The 20038-nt window shown below is 47.2% G+C and overlaps 1 protein-coding gene across 1 annotated transcript; it reads right to left on the bottom strand.

Moving 5' to 3' along the window:
- Positions 1-16933: 16933 nt before the first annotated feature.
- Positions 16934-19770, bottom strand: LOC126521252 (uncharacterized). Its single transcript, XM_050169904.3, has 4 exons — positions 19405-19770; positions 19094-19289; positions 17607-18599; positions 16934-17154 (listed from the first exon to the last, which is right to left on the bottom strand). The coding sequence occupies exons 1-3, from the start codon at positions 19504-19506 to the stop codon at positions 17617-17619; spliced, it is 1281 nt and encodes a 426-aa protein (XP_050025861.2). The 5' UTR covers positions 19507-19770; the 3' UTR covers positions 16934-17154; positions 17607-17616.
- Between the last annotated feature and the right edge of the window lie 268 nt (positions 19771-20038).

Raw genomic sequence — 20038 nt, forward strand, 5'->3', positions numbered from 1 at the left:
ATATATATATATATATATATATATACACTGTTTTTAAAGGAAGAAATTCGCGAGCGATGGGTGCGAATATTCGATTCCGTCTTCGAATCGCGTACTCACTATTCGCAAATGCGAATATTTTTCGAATACTTTGGATATTTCAATACGTGAAATGAGCCCAAATAAACATAACATTGCAGCAAAAGTACGGTCAGTTTTCACCTACGCGGGAATGATATAGACATAAAACATGAGAACTTGCGTAGTGGAGCAGGCAACGTCACACAGGTCGCCATACTTTACAGGCGGTACAGCGACGAATCGCGCTCTCTGAAGAGCCATGTGCATGCGAAGAAACTGCTTGTTTGCTTTTAATGCTTCATTTCTGATTTCGATAAACAACGCTTCATAAGGTACTATATGTAATGACCGAAATTTGCTAATTTTAGGGATACTGAGATGTGAACATCATTTTGTATTAATTGGTGTAACGGCTTTTCATTATGCGAAAGCTATTCTAAAATTATTTGATTCATTTGAATTCTCTCCTGGTATTATTCGATTCATACTCGAATTCGAATTATTCGATTCGTACTAAGTGGTCATTTGTGGCAATTCTCAGCCAGCTGAACTTAAGTATTCATGGAGTCCAATTTACGAACAGCGCTATTTCAGGGGTTGTGTTCCTTGTCACCACTGGAGAGAACGGGCAAAAATAAGCCACTCACACAAATGTGTATACCACGAATGAAAACGATGAAGTGCATATCTCTGAGATCTTATTTTCTGATGAATGAGAACATACACCGTCATCGTCTGTGGCTATGCGTACAGTTCCTTCAGTTTTCTCGTCGTATCAAGCATGCGTTATTTTCTGCTTCTCATAAGCATTTACTGACCTCGTTTATTTTGTCGCAGGAGACGAAAGATCTGATCAAGAAACGCCAATGTATGAAAGCCTCTAACCCTACAGTTAGAATAGAACTGGCAGAACTTTCGAAGTTAATCAACAAGCGTAAGACAGCTGACATAAGGAACTATAATATGGATAGAATTGAACATGCTCTGAGGAATGGAGGAAGCCTAAAAGCAGTGAAGAATAAATCAGGAATAGACAAGAATCAGACGTATGCGTTAAGAGACAAAGCCGGCAATATCATTACTAATATGGATGAGATAGTTCAAGTGGCTGAGGAGTTCTATAGAGATTTGTACAGTATCAGTGGCACCTAGAATACTAGAACACCATCCCAATCTCTTATGATCATCGGCTCAGAGGCAGTGAGGATACTTCTGTGCTTTCTGAGAACATCTAGCTGGCTTTCGAAAGCGCTGTTGAATCCGTGGTGCTGTCTTTGCACGTCTCTCTCACTTTTTTCTATTCCCCTTCTCCCTTCCCCCAGCGCAAGATAACCGACCAGACTCTTGATTGGTTAACGTCCCTACCTTCCTTTTTTATATATTTTGTCTCTCTCTCTCTCTCTCTCTCTCTCTCTCTCTCAGTTGCTGGCTAAACCTCGAGGCACTGACCAAACGTTAACCTATTTTTATAATTGGTGTACTCTGAACGGCTCTTTCACTCCATGGGGACAGATATCTCCGGATAAGTTAGTGCGTAACCCTCTCTCGTGTTAGGTTTGCTTATGTAAAGGTGTTGTCAGCAACCACCTCTTCCTTTTGTTTCGGTTTCGCATTGTTTCTCCCGTTTATTACTGTACAGGGCCAACCGGACTTCTTTGGCTCACGAGGAAAAGCGGCAACACGAAGCAGTAGCAGAACAGACGAATGAATACTACCTTCGCATCGGCCTTTTCCCGCAGCAAGCTCAGTTTCTCCTTCACTGAAGCCACTTCGGCGTTTCCTTTCCCGAGCCCGTGGTCTAACTGCCATGTCTTTTCGCGGCCCCCGCGTTCATTCGCGTGGCGGCGTCCGTGCTAGTTCGTGCAGCTTCGGAGTGAAGCTTGTCTCTTCCAATATCCAGGAAACGTCGCCACGAACACCCCTTGCTATGTAAGCAGACCGCGTCGAATTCCAGACAGAATAAAGCAGCATGACCGAGGAAAGGTAATAGTGTGCTTTGGCGGAAAGGGAAGGTGGACGACAACGATTCTTTCAAATTGGCAGTCGACGTCGACAACGAAAAAACCAGCGGCGTATATGGAATATGCCGAGAAAAAGAAGGATGCATCCTTACCGTCGCGCCATAACTACACCACGAACCTGCAGCACCGCAGTCGTCTCTGAACCAGAAAGAAAAAAAGCAAGGGAACGAGAGGTGGTAGTTCCTGCCGGTGCTTTTTCTTTCTTCCGCGAGGATGGAAGAGTGCTTCCTTCCCGCAGCGTCCTCCGCGATACATCCGCGCACGACCCCGTCGTCGGTTCCAGCACGTGCCCGTCGGCAGCGGCGTGGTTCTTTATTGTCTTCTCCTCCTCGACTCACGCGCGCAGTTCCTCTCATCAGGGCGCGCGCAGCTCGCGCGGGCGCTGCCCCGAAACGGTCGCCATTAACTTGACCTCTGCTCGCCGCCACCGCCCGCTAGCACAAAAGAAGTGCGTCCACTTCCCAAGGCTGACCCAGATGGGTCGCCGTCGTCGCCGCGGGGGCCGCTGGCTCTTTCTTGGGACTCCCGCTGCGTTTGACGACACGGAGCACGACCACGCTTGTCTCTTCACCGCTGCGTAGACCGCTCGGCAGTGACGATGCTGTCTTCCAGGCCGTTAGCACCGCCGCCTTAGAGGGCTCTCCCGCTCTGCCACCTTTCACTGCTACGCGCGCGCCAGACTCGTCGCCTTGCAGCACTCGAGAGAAGAAAGCGATCAGAAATCACAGCTGCGATCTCATTTCCTCTCCATCTCGACGAGATAACGTGATTACAACGCGGGGGCTCTATACTTAGGCTCGCGCGGAATAAATCACTGTGTCGAAGAGTGTGTTGCCCCGTCGTGCAGTACATCGTCCGGTTCTGCACGTCTTGTTATGGACACAGTGTTTGCGTATTCATAATCTGAGTTCGGGCGAGCTGGCTTTTGGGCACCTGCGCTTCGCTATAACGACCGGCTTTCCACGTAGCCCTCTGAGTTGAAAAGGATGCCTGCACTACTTGAAAATGCGCGTAGCAAATGTGAGCAATGGTAGAAGGAGTTCAACTTTTGGACAATTCAAAGTACTTTTTATGAGCGGTATGCTACGTACACGGAGTGAAAAATACCCGCTTTTATTTTGTGCGTTGGGTGAAATAAATTATTGGCTTCTTTGCACCACACCCAAAATAAGATGTTTGTTTATTAAAAGATGTTGCAATACAGTTCATCCCTTTGACTCGGCGCACTGTTCTGTCCGGCATCTTGTGCCTTCTGTTCTCATTACTCTGTTTGTTTACTCCTATAAGGTTGTCTTAAAGGCATAAGAAGCTCGTGTTACCGCTTTCCGTAGTCCCCACGTGCTATGTGTATACTCTGCCATGTGAGACATCATAAGCCGCCGCCATGCGTGTGTCGCAGCCAGAGAACACCTACAACCAACTTCTGCAGAGCTCTTGCGCCATCTTTTTCGACGCCCCGCGGCTGCATTTGGAATTCTCTGGTGTGCACTCTGCTCCTCTCTCTGGTGCAAGCACACGCTTCGCGCTTGGCACGTCTGCACTTCCTATCTGTCTCCTCTTTTCTGAGATAGCGCACGTCTCGACATACTTGTGGAAACAGTGAGTGGGCCAGTCCCAGAAGCAATCCTCTAGTAGAAGTGAATGGGCTCAACGCAGAGGGCAAGGCACTAACGGCCCACGAATACTGCGACGATCTTTCTTAAAAATGAAGCTTTCTTTGCCTAGCCCCCAATGGTTTCGCATAGATCGGTTGGTCTTCCAGTATATCGCCGTATGTATGGGGGGATATATATAGAAACCTACTTACACAGCACTGAGTGGTGACCGAGAAGTTAGTGACAGCGGGTGCACGTGTCTTATGGCGCGATCAAAGATGTATATCACTTTTAATAAAAGCGCGGAAAAGAAGGGACGACCATAGAAGAGACACATAACCCTATCTGTCTGTCTCTCGTTTTAGCGCCGTTATTGTTGATAATGAATAACCAACTCACCCGAATTTCCGCCCTAGTAGTATATCACGCCATAAAAGCTGTAGAGATCATGTGGCTTCATAAGTATATTAAAGCACACAGACCTGATAATGAAATTGCGCATCATATTGAACGGCTCCTTGATTTTGTTAATTTGGGCTACCACATTCTTGAGCAACTGGGTAGGTGCCGCCGAATTCTCCGGTATGTATAGCACGGAATTTCGACCTATGAAGTGGTGCCAACGAGCGCAGCTCTGTCCCACGTAATCAAACAGTGAACAACTACATAAAACCTGTAAGTACACAATGTCGACTCATAAGTATCTCTAAAGCACACAAACCTATTAATTGGACGGCCCTTGGTTTTCACTGACTTTCTTGAATTTTCTTCATTTCTTATATTTAGCCTACCCTATTTTTGGGCCATGGCATCGGGGTATGTGCTGCTGTGTTTATTCCCATTCTTGGTCACTCGCCCAGGATGGCTTATCTGTCAGTGGGACACAATGAGTATAGAATACTGAAATACATTTGTGGCACGTGTGTCATACTCTTTGCACACACCATTTCATCCGCATCTTTTCCCTTGACAAGCATGCATCGCCTGCATCCCAATGACGTTTCACAGTCTGCATCTGTCTGATTTTGTGTTTGCATTTCACCATAGCTTGCGAACGGTGTAGTGCATAGGATGAAAATAAACACACTGTAGGTGTCTCATTTTGCTGTATAACAAAGAATTAAACACATTACTAAAGCTCCGCTTCACATATATTCCAACATCTGTGTTGCATTTGCGTTTGCGTTTTCTGCTTGTTTTTTCTTCCCTTTTTTTTTCAATGTAACATGTATCGCAAACTGTGGTTAGTGTAACTAACTTTTCCAGTCCACTGCATTACCAGCCTGATTACCAGGGAAGTTGCAACTATCCGTCACGTGACGACATCCGAAGGAACAACGCTGCTCGCAAGACACGCACTGGCAGTATAAAGAAAGGCGTCAGCAGATCCAAGCAATATCACGGTTCCTCGCTGGCCCACGTCGCCACAAGGCGACAACAATGCTGAGCCCCCACACTCCCGATCTTTGCAAGTTGTCTCTGCTTCGCTCGCGTTTTCCTCTTGTTCACGCTTGATCGTACGGCGCAGTGCATGTGGCGGGCGTGAATGAAGCCGCTCGTATGCGCACGCTATTTGTGCCCCGTCGAAACTTCCTCTAGCCATTCGGAGCCGCTTTTGTCGCTCGGCGCTGAATAACGCAGAATGGAACACGGCTGTCGCTGAAGAACAGCTTCTCTTCACCATTAGCGCACGCGTAACAAGTTCCGCCGTTGCGGCGCGCGGTCGAGCCCCCTTAAATATAGCAGGTCGTTCGGAGGAGCTCGACCGGTGTAAAGATGGGTCTGGTCTGACGGAAATAGGCCACTCTCGAGCGGTATGTGCATAGCGGCCTGCAATTCTCTAAACCACCTCATCTTACGCAGCTTCGCAATCTCTGTGTTGCAGGCATCGCTCAGAATTTTTCCTTTGTTTGTTTTTCCCGCTTCCTTAATGCGTCGTAATCCGTCAGTGCCTGGCACGCGGGCATCTGACATAACAAAAGTTGATGGCAAAATGTTTTTGTGCATAGTTCCTTAAACTAGATGTGCGAGGACCTTTGCGAGGAGCCCATTCCTTCCTCCCTATTTTCGTACGCTCACCAAATTTTGAAGAACGCCGTGCTTCCTTCCTAAGAAAGAGATTTTGAATCGCAGGATTGTTTTTTTTTTGTGCCTGTACGTGGGAACTGCTGACATGTTCCGAGCATAAAAAATAAGCTTTGCTCGTTGTTACCTCGCACTCCTCGCACGTGACATTGCTTTGTGTTTTCCGAAGAAATTGGTATTAAGCCTGCCACCTTTCCTTCCTTCCTTCTTTCATTGTTTTCTTTCTTTCTTTCCTTTTTTACTTTTGTGTGCGTGCGTGCGTGCGTGTGTGCGTGCGTGTGTGCGTGCGTGTGTGCGTGCGTGTGTGTGTGTGTGTGTGTGTGTGTGTGTGTGTGTGTGTGTGTGTGTGTGTGTGTGTGTGTGTGTGTGTGTGTGTGTGTGTGCGTGCGTGTGTGCGTGTGTGTGTATGTGTGTGTGTGTGTGTGTGTGTGTGTGTGTGTGTGTGTGTGTGTGTGTGTGTGTGTGTGTGTGTGTGCGGACGCTGTATGAAAAAAGAAGCTCGAGAACAAATTAACGGCCATCCATGCAAAGAGCGATGGAGCGACAAATGTTAGGCGTAACATTAAGAGACAGGAAGGGAGCGGTGTGGATGAGAGAGCAAGTTGGTATCGCCGATATTCTAGTTGACATTAAGTGGCAGCTTAAGTTCGGCCCCAACTCCAACGCCACCTATTCAAATACATGTAAAATGCAGAAACGATTTTCTGAGATAGCCATTGGGCCAACTTTAATAAAATTTGTTGAATGAGAGAAAAAATTAAAGTGTATTGGCTATAGGAAGCGGAATTTTCATTTATGGCCTGAAATTTTTAAAAGAAGTTTTGAGGAATCGGTCAGCTTGAAAAAAAAAAAAAACCAGAAGCACAAGGTTTAGAAATTTGTAGCCCTTAACTAAGAAAGACATCACAATTATGTAAACAGCATTTGTTAGAGCATTCAAAGCAAACAAATTTGCTATATAAATTTATATCTTAGCTGAATTTGTTAAATTTGTAACAATGGTTTTTCAAAAGCCTTACTCGCGTACTCGCGTACTAGTGGCCTGTTTGAAAGCCATGTATAATGTATAAATTCTATCTGCTTTAGAGGCACTATTAGGTGCAATTTGAAGAATTGTGATAGCATTTTTATTGCGGAGTGACAGAGTTTTAATCTTGATAGTTTCATTTTCTGAAAACTCGCGATTTTCAACAAATACTAATAAAATAGATGGCGTAATCAAGAATTTGCCACAAAGAGTCACTAGATTTTAACATTTTCATTCAGATGCAATAAACTTCATCAAATTTGGTATAGTGGTTGCCGAGAAAAGCGATTTATTCTTTCCCATGTATGTAGGTAGTAACCCGCGAGCTAAAGCTTCCTCTTAACAGAACGAAGTGGAGCTGGGCAGGCCATTTAACGCGCAGGGTAGATAACCGGTGGATTATTATGGTCACACAAAGGGTGCGAAGGGTAGGGGAAGCACAGTCGGGGACGACAGAAAATTAGGTGGGGCGAGGAAATTAAAAAATTTGCAGATGCAAGCTCGACTCAGCTAACGCTAGACAGAGGTGATTGGAAATTGCAGGGAGAGGCCTTCGTCCTGCAGTGGACATAGAGGTAGACTACTGCTGCTGATGGTGATGGTGAGGAGGAACGCTACGGGAGCCTTAATTCTGCGGATTCTTCAATACGTAACTTCTGCATGACAGGGGCGTGCTTCGGGCAGAGAGCCTCCTCGTTAGCAGGGGAGAGCTGTTGCTTCATTGGGTTGATGTCTCTTAAAAATAGGTATTCATCGTTATGAACAAAAAGCGCCGGACTTTCTTAACTTTCATGCTCTCTGTGGTTGAGCCACTGCCGACAAAGCCGCTAAATATTAGCGGACGCGCCGCTGCTATTCCCTTCCTAAAACGAAAACACTCGTGGAATTTATCGAAGTTTTCAGCGTTGGTTAACACTGGAACTGTTGTAATCCCGAAAATTCATTTCAAATGGATACGCCTTGCAATCTCACCGGCTACGATTCGTACATTGCAATATATACAGTAAACAAAGTAATTAGTAACTTAATTAGTTATTTCTTATTAATTTGCTGAATATGTATTTCAATTTTTTCGGGCTAATAATGTACGCCTTTTCGAATAATACAGCTCAAGGACAAGAATTATGCTATATACCACGGGCGATTTTTAAAAATGATTACCCAATATTAGCCGCCCACAAACATATTATGAATTATTGTTACAATATATCTGATTAACTATCCCAAAGTCATAAGCCTATGAACAATACGTAGGTTTACGAACGTGTGCACTTCGTGGGCACATCTATTATCCAAAGACAATCTATATTTTGTACTCAGTCAGTGACAATTGTCCGTATAAACTTTACAGACTTTCTACTGAGGGCCCAATTCATCTTTGTAAAGAATTTTTCCAGCTTTCACCCTTCCTATCCTTCGGATAATAATTTCTTCTAACACATTCTGCCGGTGATAAGCCAAAATTGTGAGCTGGTTTGCGTATTTTGACATATTCACAGCACTGAAAAAACGGAGAAGCACTTTGATTGAGGTAATTGAATGAATAAATAGAACAGAATTTGCATTCGGGAGAGTTCGTGTTGCTTCGTCATAAGTAGCACATCGGAAACAAAGAGGTGTATTAAAATGAACGGAACCAGCGCCTGTACCGTTACTTCTTTCATTCTGGTCTGTGTTTCTGCGTACGCTGTTAATGAACGCGAAAGAAAAGAGAGAGGCTCGATGTTTGTTAATCATGACCATATAAAGCCAGCAGCCAGTGAAGCGAAGGAAAGCATAGTGGCAATTAGCTGTGATTGAGACTGAAATGTAGAAAATAATGAAGAAAAGAGAAAATAATGTTGGCGAAAAAGCCTGTCGCCACGCAATGCGAAGGTTGTGGGTTCAGTCCCCACCAGTGACAAGTTATATTTTCGTCAACTTTAATTTCACTTTTTCCCTTCATTATTTTCTATATTTCAGTTGAAACCACAGATAATTACCCATATGCTTTCCTATAGGCCCCATTGCATGCTGGCTTTATGTGACGTGATTAAAAAAATCGAGCCCCTTTGTTTCCATTGTCCTCGTTCATTCATAGCGAGAATCCCAAATCTGGCAGCCTTGATGCCATAAGGTAGCATATGAGAATTTATTAGCAACGTGCCTGCTCTCCTAAGTTCGCATGTCACGGGACGTCATCGGGTAAAAAATGGTGTTCTACATCCATCAGTCATGGCTTTGAGTGGCGCTTTAGAACGCTGCCACGGCTAGATCTAGAACACAAATACCTAAGCTAATGGGCGGATTGATGGCCGTCGCTATAGCACAATTGGTAGTGCATCGCACGCATAATGCGAAGGTTGTGGGTTCGGTCCCCAGCTGCGAAAAGTTATATTTTCGTCGTCTTTCATTTTCTTTTTTTCCCCTTCGTTATTTTCTACATTTCAATTTCAACCAAAGCTAACTACTCCTACGCTTTCCTTGGCCCCATTACCTGCATTATTATATGTGCGCGCTCTGTTACTTAAGGTGAGATCAATTTATAGAGCGAAAATATCTCTTAGTGTGTTGTTTTTGGTTGCTTTTAGAGGGAGCATCAGATCGCTTGCTTCGACATTGTACGCTTTTCTAAAGCCTTGAGAACACGGATTTATGATTATTTCACGTGGGGAGAGAGGAGGAGGGAGACATGATAGCTCGGTAAAAGTGTCTTTGGCCTAAAGCAAACATGCCAAAGAGAAACACGCTCTACTTTAGGTTAAGACATCACGGCCATACTAGCTCGACCGGTGCACTCCGATCGTGAAAGTCACGAGCCATAATGTAAGCGCCTAGCCTGCTATCGCAGACGACTGTCCGCGCCAAAATCTGGGCTACGACACGTGCTTCTGCTGCAGTCCGCGACAATTCACGACGCATCGTCCACTGGCCGGATCCCCCTTGTCTGACAAACACGCGCTAGCACACGAGGAAGTGCAACACGCGGCAGCCGTCCCATCCCCTCGGAGCGTCCGGGAAGTGAAGACGACCTGTTATTATCGCGCTGGCCAAGTTGTCCAGGTGTGCGCGGCGAGCGGCCACACTTGAATGCAGCGATGGAGCTCTCCATTATCGGCGCGCGGCAATTGCTACTGCGGACTAAGATCGTTAATGGTCGACAAAGAATGTTTGCAAGGAACAATGTCCGCCCCTTTCGTACACCAAGGAACGCGCGCGTCCTGTCCGCTTCTACTTCTGTTGTCCGTGTGTTTATAGCGCAATAACCCCCGTATTACAAGAACTTCCACCAACTAGCCCAACTTGCCGCTGTACCGAGGAACAATGATAGAAAGGAGGAAATACAATACGATTAATCTGTTAACCCCCTGTTCGCCATCTTTTACGGAGCAAGCAAGATATGAAAAAGACATTGTGAAATAACTGAAAGAGATAAGAGAATGGATAACACGCAATTGAGGGAGATGCATCGCTCCTATAAGTAATCGCCCAGAACTGCTGAATTGAGTTAAATACATTGTTATATGTGCCGTGAAACCAGAGAAGAAACTCAACACAAGAATATTAATTTATTTATAAAGGTGTCCACAGGTTAAAGATAGCGTGGTAGAAGTGCAAACCAACAATAACAAAGAAAATCAGCTCACAAAGGGTCATGAGTCTCAAGCTACTCGAAACCTTCGTGCGCGAACACGAGCGAAGACGCTCTCAGGCATATAGTGCTGCAACCTTTTCTCATAACGAGCATGCCAATCTTCTGGAATTTCTCTTTCATCAGACTTGCGCGAGCAGTTGCTCATGCTTGTTGGCTGTGAAAAAAAAAAGAAACGCAATTAATAGGCAAAGTGTGGGCCCGAATTGCGTCAATATAGAAAAATGTTCAGCGTCGAGGCTAGATCTGTGTACCTTTTGAGATTGCGCGTTATTCGCGAACGTTGAGATTGGTCGCATCCCGAAGCCCCAGGGCTCCCATATCATTTGCGTGCTCTATCTTACAGTGCGCGTACTTTATTTCACCTTTTATTTTCAATACTGCCCCTATAATGACACATTATTCTCTCCGTACACCAGCAAAAATGTTTCCAATCCGAACGCACTGTTTTTAACCTTCTAGAAATACTCCAACTAATAACTCTCTGGAAAGCGTCAAACACGGCACAAAATCTCATTCGCATTAGAGACATTCTGTTATTTCATTGAAGCAGATATTACATGCTAAAGCGCCCTTGGGAATTTTATCAAGAAATGCCGTTACATTAGGAAATTAAGTGGTTGTCGCCAGGAAGCCTCCTAAGTAATATGCGTTTAGAATTGCATTTATTCTGCTTTTCTCACCTTCGCAGAACAAGTTTACACACGCTTTCAATCCTCGAAGTCAGCCGCCAGCGCGATGTGTCCAGTTTCGTTTCCACTGCGATCAGGTACGTTCGCCTGGGGAGCCTCCGTTCGGAGCAGCTCAAGAAGGAGGAAGAAGTCTGAAGGAGGGTAGCATTGATTGAGCTAAACTGAAAAAAATTAGCTGCCTAACGAGCGCTCTGCCTGCGCGACGTGTGAGCGCTTCCGAGCGGAGCCTCGAGGCACTCTAGAGTCTCCGTGGCCGGGCGAGTCGCTCCCTTCCTCGCCTCTCGCACGCCGAGGAAGCAACAACATGTCAAGCGCAGCAGCGGGATGCGAAAGAGAGGGCGCTCGAGGAGGTGCGCGCAGGAGGGAAGGCAGCAGGGCTAGTGCGTGCGCGAAGACACAACGAGGAACGCGCCAGGTCGGAATTGTTGTCTCGCTGGTTTCGCTCACGCGGAGGATAAAAAGTCCCGGGGCGAGGAAAGCAGGTGGGCGTGAAAGGTTCTCGCCACCGTAGTTGGCCACATCGCAGAAATCCAATGACTGCGTATACGCGAAGGGGGGATGTGGAGGGTCAAATCTCTCGAAATAGCAGGCCGCCAGAGAGGGTTGACAGCTCGTCAGGCTAAGCGTTCCTTGTCGGCGGTGCGCTCAACGCTGGGACATTTCCTGCGTCGGTCAAGCCCACAGACGCGCTTCACAGAGCGAGAGCGCGCTCCCCCCGCGCGTCTGGGCGCTTCTTCCTTCCTTTTATAGCTGCTACAGTTGCGCCGCCGCCACGCCGGCTCAATACACTACAGGAAACTAATGGGCCTGGCCAGCGCAGACCCTTGAACACTGGTTGCACCTGTTCAAGTTTTTGGGATTGGGAAAGCCTGCTCGCCAGTCTGGCTAGCTTTTCCTTCTTTTTCGAATCGCAGCCGTACTTGCCTACCCGCTCAACATTTCTCCGTTCTCCATTGGCGCAGCTTTTGCACGTTTTTGCTAGGCGTAGCTTCAAGACGTGTGATTTCGGCGGCTACAAGACGCGGCATAGAGAGACAATTCTCCAGAAACTGCTTGAAATTTTTCTATTTCAACTTCACTTTAAGAATGAGACAAACGTAGCCATTGTACGGAATTTAATCGCTTGTTGGCAGCGTCTTTAGCTAACAGCGATGTTCGTAACCGCATTCCTTAAATTTTGCGCCATCTAACATGCACTTGGATCGATGGATCATTTTCGCATACTTTTCTCCTCGCAAGTTTGCCGCTTGTGCATTGTTATTCAGCTGTCTATGAAGTAACGGCTTCCAGGGTCATACAGTGATATGGGTTGCAGCTTTATATGACTTAACATCAATTCACTGTTTACAAAGCGGGGAGAGAACAAACGCTGACACGAAGAACTTGCCCATCACACGAAAGAGAGTTTACAGGAAGGGTGCTGTATGACGTTATGACGTCAGGAGAACGTATGCTACGTAAAAACGAACTGCCTTGACAACATTCGTAACAAAGGCAATTAGAAAGTGAAATGACGAATAAAGATAAAAATCAGGAGGAAAAATCGAGCGGAATTTTTTTTTTAATCTGCGTACTTGGATTCATCTGGCGCTTGTTTACTTGGCGACGAGGGCGTAGCGTCAAGGAAGGATAGATGGGCGGACACAGCAAACGCCTCTAACCACGCTTACAGAAGAAGAGTTTGTAGGGGCAAGTTAACTCAAACATCATAGCTTCCCTGAGTGACTTGTGCTGAATAAGTCGATGCTATTCGCAAGGTTCAACTTCGCACGAAACCCAGTAACAGTATAATAGAGAGGAAACAGATGACGTGGCATGCATAACATGAGATGAAGCCCGCCGCCAGAGAGCGCGTACCAGTGCGCAGTAAACGTCCATGCCACCGCAAATAATGAGCGCTTAAAAAGTGAATGTTGGTGCACTCATAACGTACTTGGCTCGTGCAACTAGGGATAAATATGCAAATGTCAAACATGAATCAATGACGTTAAACTGATACCATTCGAAGTAAACTAATTAAAAAATGGATGTTTATTGCCGCTGTCTACATGGTAAAGCACCACATTTTAGAGTATCGCGATTAAGGTTCAAAGACTTCGACTACAGTCAAGTTATAAATTGAACGGTGATTTGCAGCCTAGATTTACGGCAGTGTTTCTGCGAATCCCTGCAAGCTGCGCATGTAGCTGTGCGCGATTAGGAGGGCGGAGGTTTTAGTGAAGAGAGAGGAGGTGAAATTGGCTGGAACATCATGTCTCCAGCCTGCTACTCTTCACCGGGGTAAGGGCAAAGGGAGACGTGGATGACGCTGCGAGAGAGATAGAGAGATAGAGAGAGAGAGAGAGAGAGAGAGAGAGAGAGAGAGAGAGAGAGAGGGGGGGGGGGGGGGGGGGGGGGGGCAAAGGAAAGACAGAGGTTGACCAGAAGATATCACTGGTTGGCTACCTTGTACCAGAAAAGGGGTGCAAACGATGAGAGAAAAAAGGAAAAGTAAAAACATACGTAACCTTCTCTGTTGGCGCTGTCAGACAGCCTGCGAACTATAGCGTCGCAATAGTACAATGAAGACTCTCCTCTCCTTAATCAGCTCTAACATTGCATGGTAGCTCATGTGCTTGATGACGGGCACTGTAGTTACTAATAGTGACGCCGGCATACTAATATTTATGTTCCAGCAACTGCATCGCTGTAGAGAAGGCTCACAGTGACAGGTGCTGCAGGCAGGCCATCCTGTAGTTCTCTCGCGATGCTGATGTTCGGAAGTTGACAGCAGTGGAATTCGCTTCGTCTATGCAATCACACCAGGGTGCTATTATTCTCCACAATAAGCTTGGAACAGACATTAAAACCTTAATTGATTGTTTAACAGGGGGATCAGGTGGATAGGTAGGAAACGTGTACCTTCTGCTGCTCCACATACCTTGTACATTATTAAAGCACTATGAGTCAAAAATTACCTTTTAAACTGTCCATTGATATGAAAAAGAAATAAGAAGAAAAAAAGTGGAGTACGTAATATTGCGCCTAAGCACGAAGTTGAAAAAGTGATGAAGTTCAAAATCATGCACAATTTCAGTACATTGAAAGACCGTGTTATCTTTTCTGTCTAGCAAACTTACGGCAGTCACTATCATTATTTTTTCAGTCATTATCAGCCTGTCCATTGTTATGTCCACTGCGCCCACTGCGCCCACTGCAGGACGAATCCCTTTCGCAGCGATCTCCATTTACCAAGGATGTCGGCTGGCACACCCCTGTGCCAGCCGACTCTCTTCTGTCTTCAAATCTAATCTCATCACGAGCCACTCCGTATTCTGCTAGACCACCGGTTATCTCCCATACGCATCACGTGGCCTGCCCATCTCAACGCCTTCTTAATTTTAGTCGCGCAGTAGTAGATGCATAATTTCTATTTCTAATGCATACGGCTGCCTTCTTTTCTCTCGACGTTAAGAGTTTTGATTTTCCGTTCTATCTCTCGTTGTGAGCTCCAGTTTCTTGCCGAGCTTCCTTTTTGTCCTCCAACTTTCACGCCCAAGGTTATTAATAGCGTTCATAGCTTAGTTTGCCACAGCCATATTATTACTCTGGAGCATCCGTTTGTCTATTTGTATATATATAAGCGAAAGTTCTTTTTTTTTTTTAGAATGAAATGAAGTTTTGTTGTTTATTATTTTGTTTTCTCTCTTCGAGCGTTCCTCTGTCTGTAGCAGACAGTACACGAAACTTGGTGCAATGCGCAAGAGGCGCCGTTACGTACTTATAGAGTCACGTGTTCTGTCAGAACAGCTTTTCGCATTCATATCAAAGTATGTAGGGCTGTTTTATGCATTTGAAGATATTTAATATAGCCGCTATTTCAAGACGCGTTCTTCAAACATTTATTAAGAAGTTAAACTGCGGTGCAATCTTTTTTTTTTTTTACTTATGCTGAAGCCAATAAGCCAATTATTTCTTAAACTTCTTTTAATACAATCCCCCTCTCCGTCAGTGATAGTCAGCCGTCAGATTCCTGTGCAGTTGTATCTAGTAGTCAACAGTAATGTGGAATGTCCCAAGCAACGTTAGTTACGCTGCGTTCAATTAATAAAACTTGATAGCGCACTCATCTCCGCTGAAGAGAAAATTAGTGCTGAAGTTTCTGTGCAGAACAACTACAGAGCTCATAACCGTGTTACAAGCTGTCTACCTATTTACAAATTTGTTCACATGCTTGTCATCGTTTTGTACATGTTACACAAACACGGTCTTCGGTCCGTATTTTCTCGCAGGTGTTTCTACGTGCAACTGTACTAGTCGCGCTACTGTGAAAAAAATATGTTGTCGGTATCATGCTGCGTGTTCCAGAAAAATTTAATAGACGTGCGATGCTTACGATGTGAAAAATAAATGTTGAAAGAAAAACACAAACAGGAAAACTAAATTTTTATTGCAGAAAACTTCCTTCAACAGAAAAAAACAAAGAATATTTTATTTAACGCGCTACTTTTTCAATTTATGGTCAAAGATATTTTTTTCTTCTTTTTAGCATAATTAGTACCTATACGACAAAGTGAGAAATGTGTAGTCAGTACTATAAGTAAAATGAGATTTGTTCATCTCCTTCTCACCCGCAATTAACATTGGTGAGCAGCTTCACCAGCCACGCAAGTGTAGGCAGACAGACCGCGCATGCTCTCGCGTTTCTGAGTAAGATGCAACTGCAATCAGTGCGAGCCACGCCGCACAGAGTATGACTACATAAACTCGCAAAGGGGATACTAGAGGGGATGTGTCGTGTAGTGCCGTGTAGTGCCGGGCGTCTTAGCGCGTGGTGCCGGGGCCGTGTGTTTTGTCAGGGGTCACATGTTCTACGTAGCGTGTTTATCTGTGATGAGTGGTCTAGATGTTACTTCCTTAATGAAATAAACTTGCTTCCATAATTGGGCTCATTATTACATGAAATCGTGTTAAGAGGCTGCATTGCTATAATCTGATTTCGACTATTTGTTAAATTCATTTTGGCAGAAGTACATTGGAAGTTGTGTACGAACTTTTTACCTGAGCTCCTTTTTATGTTATCTGCAAACATGCATACACTGGAGGAAGTTGCTAGCGATACTGATGCACCAATTGTACCTTACGTTTCACGAATGTAACACCGAACCGCAAGGATGACCGTTCTTGAAGCCAATGACGAAACATGAAACAGGAAGCCAATGCCGAGCCCATCAATGATGTTTTTGATGGGTTCTTGTAACAAGCGTTTTGCCTTGAAGTGAGTCAGAAGAAGTCATTCACCATAAGACAAAGAAGTAACACGGTACTGATGTTACTGACACGTGCAGAAAGTGCACATTGATTTCTTTCCGCATTCTTCGTAAGAATGGGCGTAGTACAATAAATAACGATAATATAGTTCGTGCCTGTGAGCATGAAGTGAGGTTGAAGAAGACCCGACATCGTCAGCTTCGCTGCTCACACGTTCCGTCGTCAACGTTGACTTTGAATGCCGCGATAGAAGTGCTGAAGCAGGAATATTGCAAATTCCAAAAACAGCGCAAAACATACACATACACATAAAGAAGACACGAAAGACCCAAACAAGCACTTAACGAAAACGCTTGTCCGCTTCTTTGGTGTCTTCTTTATGTGTATGTATATTTTTTGCACCGTTTTTTGAATTTGCACTGTTAGACCAACTAGCCTAACAGACAGTCCTACCGAGGAATATTGCAACACATCTCCTTTGATACGAGGGTATAAATGTTGACATTTATGGCTTATAGTTCGTTAAGACTGCCGTTATCGTCTTCACTGGAGAAGAAAAAGAAACGAAACCCTTCTTTTAACCATATTTACAAAGGTTTATTTTACAGAAGGGTTGAGAAGTTCACGCAACGTCTCACAACAGTATATTACAAAACAGGATGACAGTGTTCGGCTGGTGTTCCCTGGTGCCGTGGCAGTGCTGATGGTGAGCGCCTCGGCGCGCGGCGCATTTGGCAGGTCTGAGCGAGATGCTCGCAGCTGGCGACAATTCTTCGTATCAACTATTTGGTTCCTGCAATAAAAATAAGCAAAGCAAGCGTTAGCCGGGTGTTTGGCGTGCGAGAAAAAAGCCCTCAAAGTTCTTCCCGCTGACAAAGAAGATGCAAAGAAACAAAATGGTCAATCTTTGCGGCTAATAAACATGCTGCCGGTGCCAAGCTCAGGTGTTCAGCTGGTGGAACGTCAATAGGAGAGATAATGTAGGTGATGTTACGCTAGCGCGTTCCGAATGAAAAGCAAAGGAGATAGCTTTTCAACGTGTAACTTAAAGAGCTTTAGATGCGGATGACACATGAGCTTATTGGCGAGACCAGAAAGAGGCGAGCATTAACGCCTGCATAAGTACTGTGCGCTTTCTAATTTTTCTCACGACAACAATTACCATCCGCTAAGGACTAATATCAAGGCAAAATTAACTATCATCACTTTAACGATCCGATCACAGGCAAGTTCTGAGGTACTGACGTCCTGAGGTCTAGTTCCATCCTCCTCCGTGATGTCCTCCTCCTCCTCCGCCCGATACAGCGCCGGCACCGCCGGCGGCTCCGGCGACTTCGACCACCTTCACCGGGATGGCAGCAAACGCAGCGCCTCCGTGACCTCCGCCACCGCCGCCGTGTCCACCGCCTCCGTAGCCACCGCCGCCACCGAATCCGCCTCCATGTCCACCGCCGAATCCGCCACCGTGTCCTCCGCCTCCGCCTCCACCACCGCCATGGTGGTGGACGTCGACGCTTAAGACAGCGGTGTCACCTCCACCTCCGTGGCCTCCGCCGCCTCCTTCCTTATGCGTATCGGCTGCTGTGCCCAGCGGAATCTTGTGCACGGCTTCGGCTACTTCTACCCTGGGGTGCGGGAACACACTGCCGCCGCCACCACCACCGGCGCCACCTCCGAAACCGCCCCCAAAACCACCTCCGAAGCCGCCGCCACCGAGACCACCACCGAGACCGGAAAGTCCTCCTCCGAAACCGCCGCCTCCGTATCCACCGCCGCCGCCTCCACCGAATCCGCCGCCACCGAAACCGCCGCCGCCGAATCCGCCACCGCCGAATCCGCCGCCGCCAAATCCGCCACCGCCGAATCCACCGCCGCCAAAGCCTCCACCGCCAAAGCCTCCGCCGCCGAATCCACCGCCTCCGAATCCACCGCCTCCGCCATCAACCCTCTGGATCTCGGCGACGTGAACACTGGCTTGCTGTGGTCGGGGGATGCCCTGCGGGAAGCTGATCCTAGGTCCCGGCACTTGAGTGGCGACCATGATGGGCTCGACAAGAGAGATGCCATTGCCAGTGGCGACGAGACCCTGCTTGTACTTGATGGGCAAAGGCGTACGGTCAATGTGAGCAGTGTAGCGGGTTACGGGCCGGGGAGCAGGAGCTGCACCACCGCCGCCGCCTCCGCCGCTGACGGAGACCACAATGGTCTTGCTGGCGCCGCCGCCGCCACCGCCGCCGCCTGAAGGAAGATAAAAGAATGGGCTCATCAAGGTTTGCCGGAGGCATGGAGAAAATGCGCCTAATGCGTAAGCTTATCTTATGGTAATTACACCATTGCCATGGATCGTCTCATAATTGACCAACTCCAGTGTGAAGGTAGCATTCGGGAGCAATAGGTAATGAACACGCTGTCTGTATACTGAGATAAACTGTATACAAGTTTACCTATGACTGTGTCCTTATGTTAATGCACAGTCAATGTCTCGTAATAATGAACTATTACGTAAACAAGAGCAATGTGCAGTATGAAGCAGCCCTGCTAAAGTCTTCACAAACATAATGCTCAGATGCTGAGAAAATTAGCAGGATATGACACAGCTTCCTTCACTACATTTGAAATGCCGCTTTGACTGAACCAGAAAGGCTTTCGCTAAAGAGTTTAGGTAGAGCCCTCTTTCAGGCAGCTTCGCACTATAGTGGCACGTTACCGCGCCCTGTGACAGGGAGTCGCACCTCCAAACCCACCACCTCCGAATCCGCCGCCGCCGCCGCCACCGAAGCCTCCACCTCCGAAGCCACCTAGGAAGCTGGCTCCTCCGAAGCCGCCCCCGCCGTAGCCTCCACCACCTCCGCCGTAGCCTCCACTACCTCCGCCTCCACCGATGTCGCCTGCCATCGCTAGGACGGCACACATGGCGACCGTCAGCACCTGCAAGCGAGACACGAACTCCTTGGTTTCCCGGGCTGCGCAACCTTGTAATCCACTCGCGACGTCGGGGACAACGCGCGCCTCCACAAGCATCATGTCACCTCTCGGCGTTTACCTTAAAGGGATTCATGCCGCGGCTGTTCGGGTCCCTGTGCTGGGCCAGATGCCGCGCTGCTGCTTGCCGACTGATGTGCTCAACAGTGGGGGCACTTGGCATTTATACGGGCCGCCTCGCAGCGCCCTCGGCCAGCTGTAGGCCTGCGAGTGCAACGAGGAAGAGGACGACGACGCGAGAGGGCAGCGAAGAGAAAGTTCGTGGCATCGGGGAGGAGGGGCCCGGCAGGCCCTCGCTGCTTCCCCGCCGAAAGGGAAAGGACGGGCCATCTCCCACCGCTGGTGGCCGGCTGGCCCGGATGGAGGAGCAAAACACTGCCATTCTTGAGGCAGGGGGCGAGAATAGCCGGCCGCTAGGCTGGTGGACGCACCTGCGCCCCCTTGGAAGCGTTCGCTGGACGCCGTCGGCAGCGTCCAACGAAGGGGAGAGCGTTCGGCCGGACGGGTCCTGACCCCTAACGAGTTTCCTCGGATGAAAGTGGAAGCCGAAACTCGAACGCTCGCTCGCCGGACGGATGCCTTGCACGCCGGGAGGAGATGGCACACTTCCCTGTTGTCTAGCCGAGCGTCTCCTCGCGCTCCTGTCTCGATGGCGCGCAAGGGATTGCGAGCGGGTGGCGGGAGCGGACACGATT

The sequence above is a fragment of the Dermacentor andersoni genome, chromosome 6 (genome assembly GCF_023375885.2).
Source record: "Dermacentor andersoni chromosome 6, qqDerAnde1_hic_scaffold, whole genome shotgun sequence".
NCBI classification, from domain to species: domain Eukaryota; kingdom Metazoa; phylum Arthropoda; class Arachnida; order Ixodida; family Ixodidae; genus Dermacentor; species Dermacentor andersoni.

Coding starts and splice junctions, on each gene's coding strand:
- LOC126521252 (XM_050169904.3), bottom strand. CDS start 19,506: ATGCCAAGTGCCCCCACTGTTGAGCACATCAGTCGGCAAGCAGCAGCG. Junction 19,290..19,404: donor GCGGCATGAATCCCTTTAAG/GTAAACGCCGAG, acceptor TCTCGCTTGCAG/GTGCTGACGGTCGCCATGTG. Junction 18,600..19,093: donor CGGAGGTGGTGGGTTTGGAG/GTGCGACTCCCT, acceptor ATCTTCCTTCAG/GCGGCGGCGGTGGCGGCGGC.